Source organism: Anarrhichthys ocellatus, unplaced genomic scaffold (genome assembly GCF_004355925.1).
Source record: "Anarrhichthys ocellatus isolate YVR2014 unplaced genomic scaffold, GSC_Weel_1.0 scaffold5381, whole genome shotgun sequence".
NCBI classification, from domain to species: Eukaryota; Metazoa; Chordata; class Actinopteri; order Perciformes; family Anarhichadidae; genus Anarrhichthys; species Anarrhichthys ocellatus.
In genome coordinates this window covers 17-2445 of record NW_022285355.1, presented here as the reverse complement: position 1 = coordinate 2445, position 2429 = coordinate 17, and the positions used below count along the sequence as shown (strand labels likewise).

At 41.8% G+C, this 2429-nt stretch overlaps 1 protein-coding gene across 1 annotated transcript; it reads left to right on the top strand.

The window, feature by feature from the left end:
• Positions 1-41: 41 nt before the first annotated feature.
• On the top strand, positions 42-2210 carry LOC116379860 (bone morphogenetic protein 8A-like; the record flags this gene model as incomplete). Its single annotated transcript, XM_031841831.1, has 4 exons — positions 42-244; positions 827-975; positions 1131-1310; positions 1686-2210. Coding segments are annotated over 4 exons (666 nt in total), but the record flags the coding sequence as incomplete, so codon positions are not given.
• Between the last annotated feature and the right edge of the window lie 219 nt (positions 2211-2429).

Below are 2429 nucleotides of genomic sequence, written 5' to 3'. Positions count from 1 at the left end.
TCTCTCTCTCTCTCTCTCTCTCTCTCTCTCTCTCTCTCTCTCTCTCTGCAGTGGAGCAGGAGCGTGACCTGTTGCAGCCTCGTCCGTACTGGAAGGAGTTTCGTTTCGATCTGACTCCCCTCCCTCAGGGTGAGACGGTGACGGCGGCAGAGTTTCGCATTTACAAGACTCTGACGATGGGCCAGAGGGCCAACCGAACACTGCACATCTCCGTCTACGAGATCCAACGAGAGAGCAAACACAGGTTACGATTGACATACTTGTCCAGAGCTGTGTGGAGCCACAAGATAAGCAACACGCTGTTTCTCATGTTGTGGGGCCACTTCTAGTCTTTCTGACGATCTGGCTCACTTGCAAACAAACCGTAGCTCTGTCGTAATCCTCCCATTGACTGGTGATCAACTGAAGTCTACTCACCCGAAAGCAAGACATTTTTTTCAAGTTAACTTTTGTCAGTGTTGTTGATTGCAAAATTAGGGAAATCCATCTTCCTCTTTATTGATTTTGATAAATGGGTTCGGGTGTAATCAAGAATACATCCTTCAAACAGACTTAAAGGGTTTGAGTGTACTTGAGCAAACAATGAATCCCCAAAAGATCTTGAGCCTGACCACTGCAAATTATACAAATGCCTGCTTTTATTTTGAAGGAGTGTAACATCCTGCCAAATGTTCAAATCAGTTAACGTATTATTCATCATTTAGTATAAAGATGTAATCGTTTGCTTGATTGTAGGAGTGAAAGTTCAATGTTTACCTTTATCTCTCTCAGCCTTCTTCTTTTCGCTGTTTGATCAAGTTGACATTATGTTCTACCTTTTGTTCAGAGAACCAGAGCTGGTGCTGCTGGACATGCAGTCAGTGCCTGCAGGACAGGAGGGCTGGCTGGCCTTTGACGTCACCTCGGCCTCCAACCATTGGCTCCTCCACCCCCGCAGCAACCTGGGCATACGTCTCTATGTGGAGACAGAGGAGGGTGGGTACACCAGAGGACCATCATAATCCCCTTTTAATTGGTGTAATTTACATCCAAATGAATTGATTGGTTTATTTGAATTACTGTACAGTACAGTAGTACTGCTGCCAGTACTACTGTATGAATTCTACTCATATTACTGTGTCCTCTCCCAGACCGCTCCCTGTCTGCAGGCTGGATCGGGCTGGTGGGCCGCAGGGGCCCTCGCTCCAAACAGCCCTTCATGGTGACCTTCTTCAGGGAGAATCAGGTCCCGTGTCGGCCGCCGCGAGCTGTGAAGCCACATCCCCGCAAGAAGAAACCCAAATACGACCTCCCAGTCCCCAGCATCCATAGTGAGGGTCCCGGCACCCACAGCTATGCATTTGATGCTCTAATGTTATTTGAGTCTCACAAGGTCCCGGGATTTTAAAAAGATATTTATCTGGCAAATTTTCAAGATTCAATATGAGGAAATCATCCTTCATTAAAAGACCGATTCCTAAATGTGAATCATTAGTTCAGCTTATACAATCTATGAAGAAATGACATCAATTTGTTGTTATGCAGATATTAATAAATTAATTTGAATTACGTAAAATGTAATCAAAGGGAACCCAACCTCGGTGACTCGATGTACTGATTGCGGAGGTCATTTTAAAACCTTAAAATATATAAATGATAGAGATAAAATCTTGTTTTGAACTAAATGTTCTTTTCTTCTTGTTCAGATCGGAGTCCTGTAAACAGCGGAGGTCAGGCCTGTAAAAAACATGAACTCTACGTCAGCTTCAGTGACCTGGGATGGAAGGTCAGCTGTGAATTTAACTTCTTTGATTCTTGTTTTGGCTTCAGGAGTATTTAGTCCTTTAATTTCTTCCTCCAGTTTCATTAATCTACTTACTTTACTTCTTGCATACAATGACAGTATGATTGTTCAAGCAGAAAGCAGGATCATTTAGTGGGCTGAAAGAAGTCCATTATATCACCGTGTCATACTTGGGCTGTAACTAGTTATTCTGTCGCTTCGATGCATTTCTTTGCTTCATCCTGAACATTTTTCAAACAGTAATTGCATTTCTTATAACAATTCGTTCAAACAGCACCGCTTAATGGCTTACCTGCAAAAGTCGTTAAAAAAAGTCATAGTAAAAAAAATAATGCTATAGTATGTAGAAAACAGTATGTCGTAAAAATGCACAGTATGTAAAAAACATTTTAGGCATAGGATAGTGTGTATGATGAAATGATGTGAACGTGCCATACAAGTCCATTTACCAAATAGCTTCAGATCTGAAGCTATTTCACAGCAGAAATGTCGAACTTGATCGATTAAATGTAACCAGATGTTGAGGACAAGTAGTTTTGTACCAAAGCAACTGAGAGTCTCGTATTAATTATTAGTGTGCATAGTAGATTATGGCCCATATGTACCGTTTTTTTATATATATGTATGTATGTATGTGTGTGTGTGT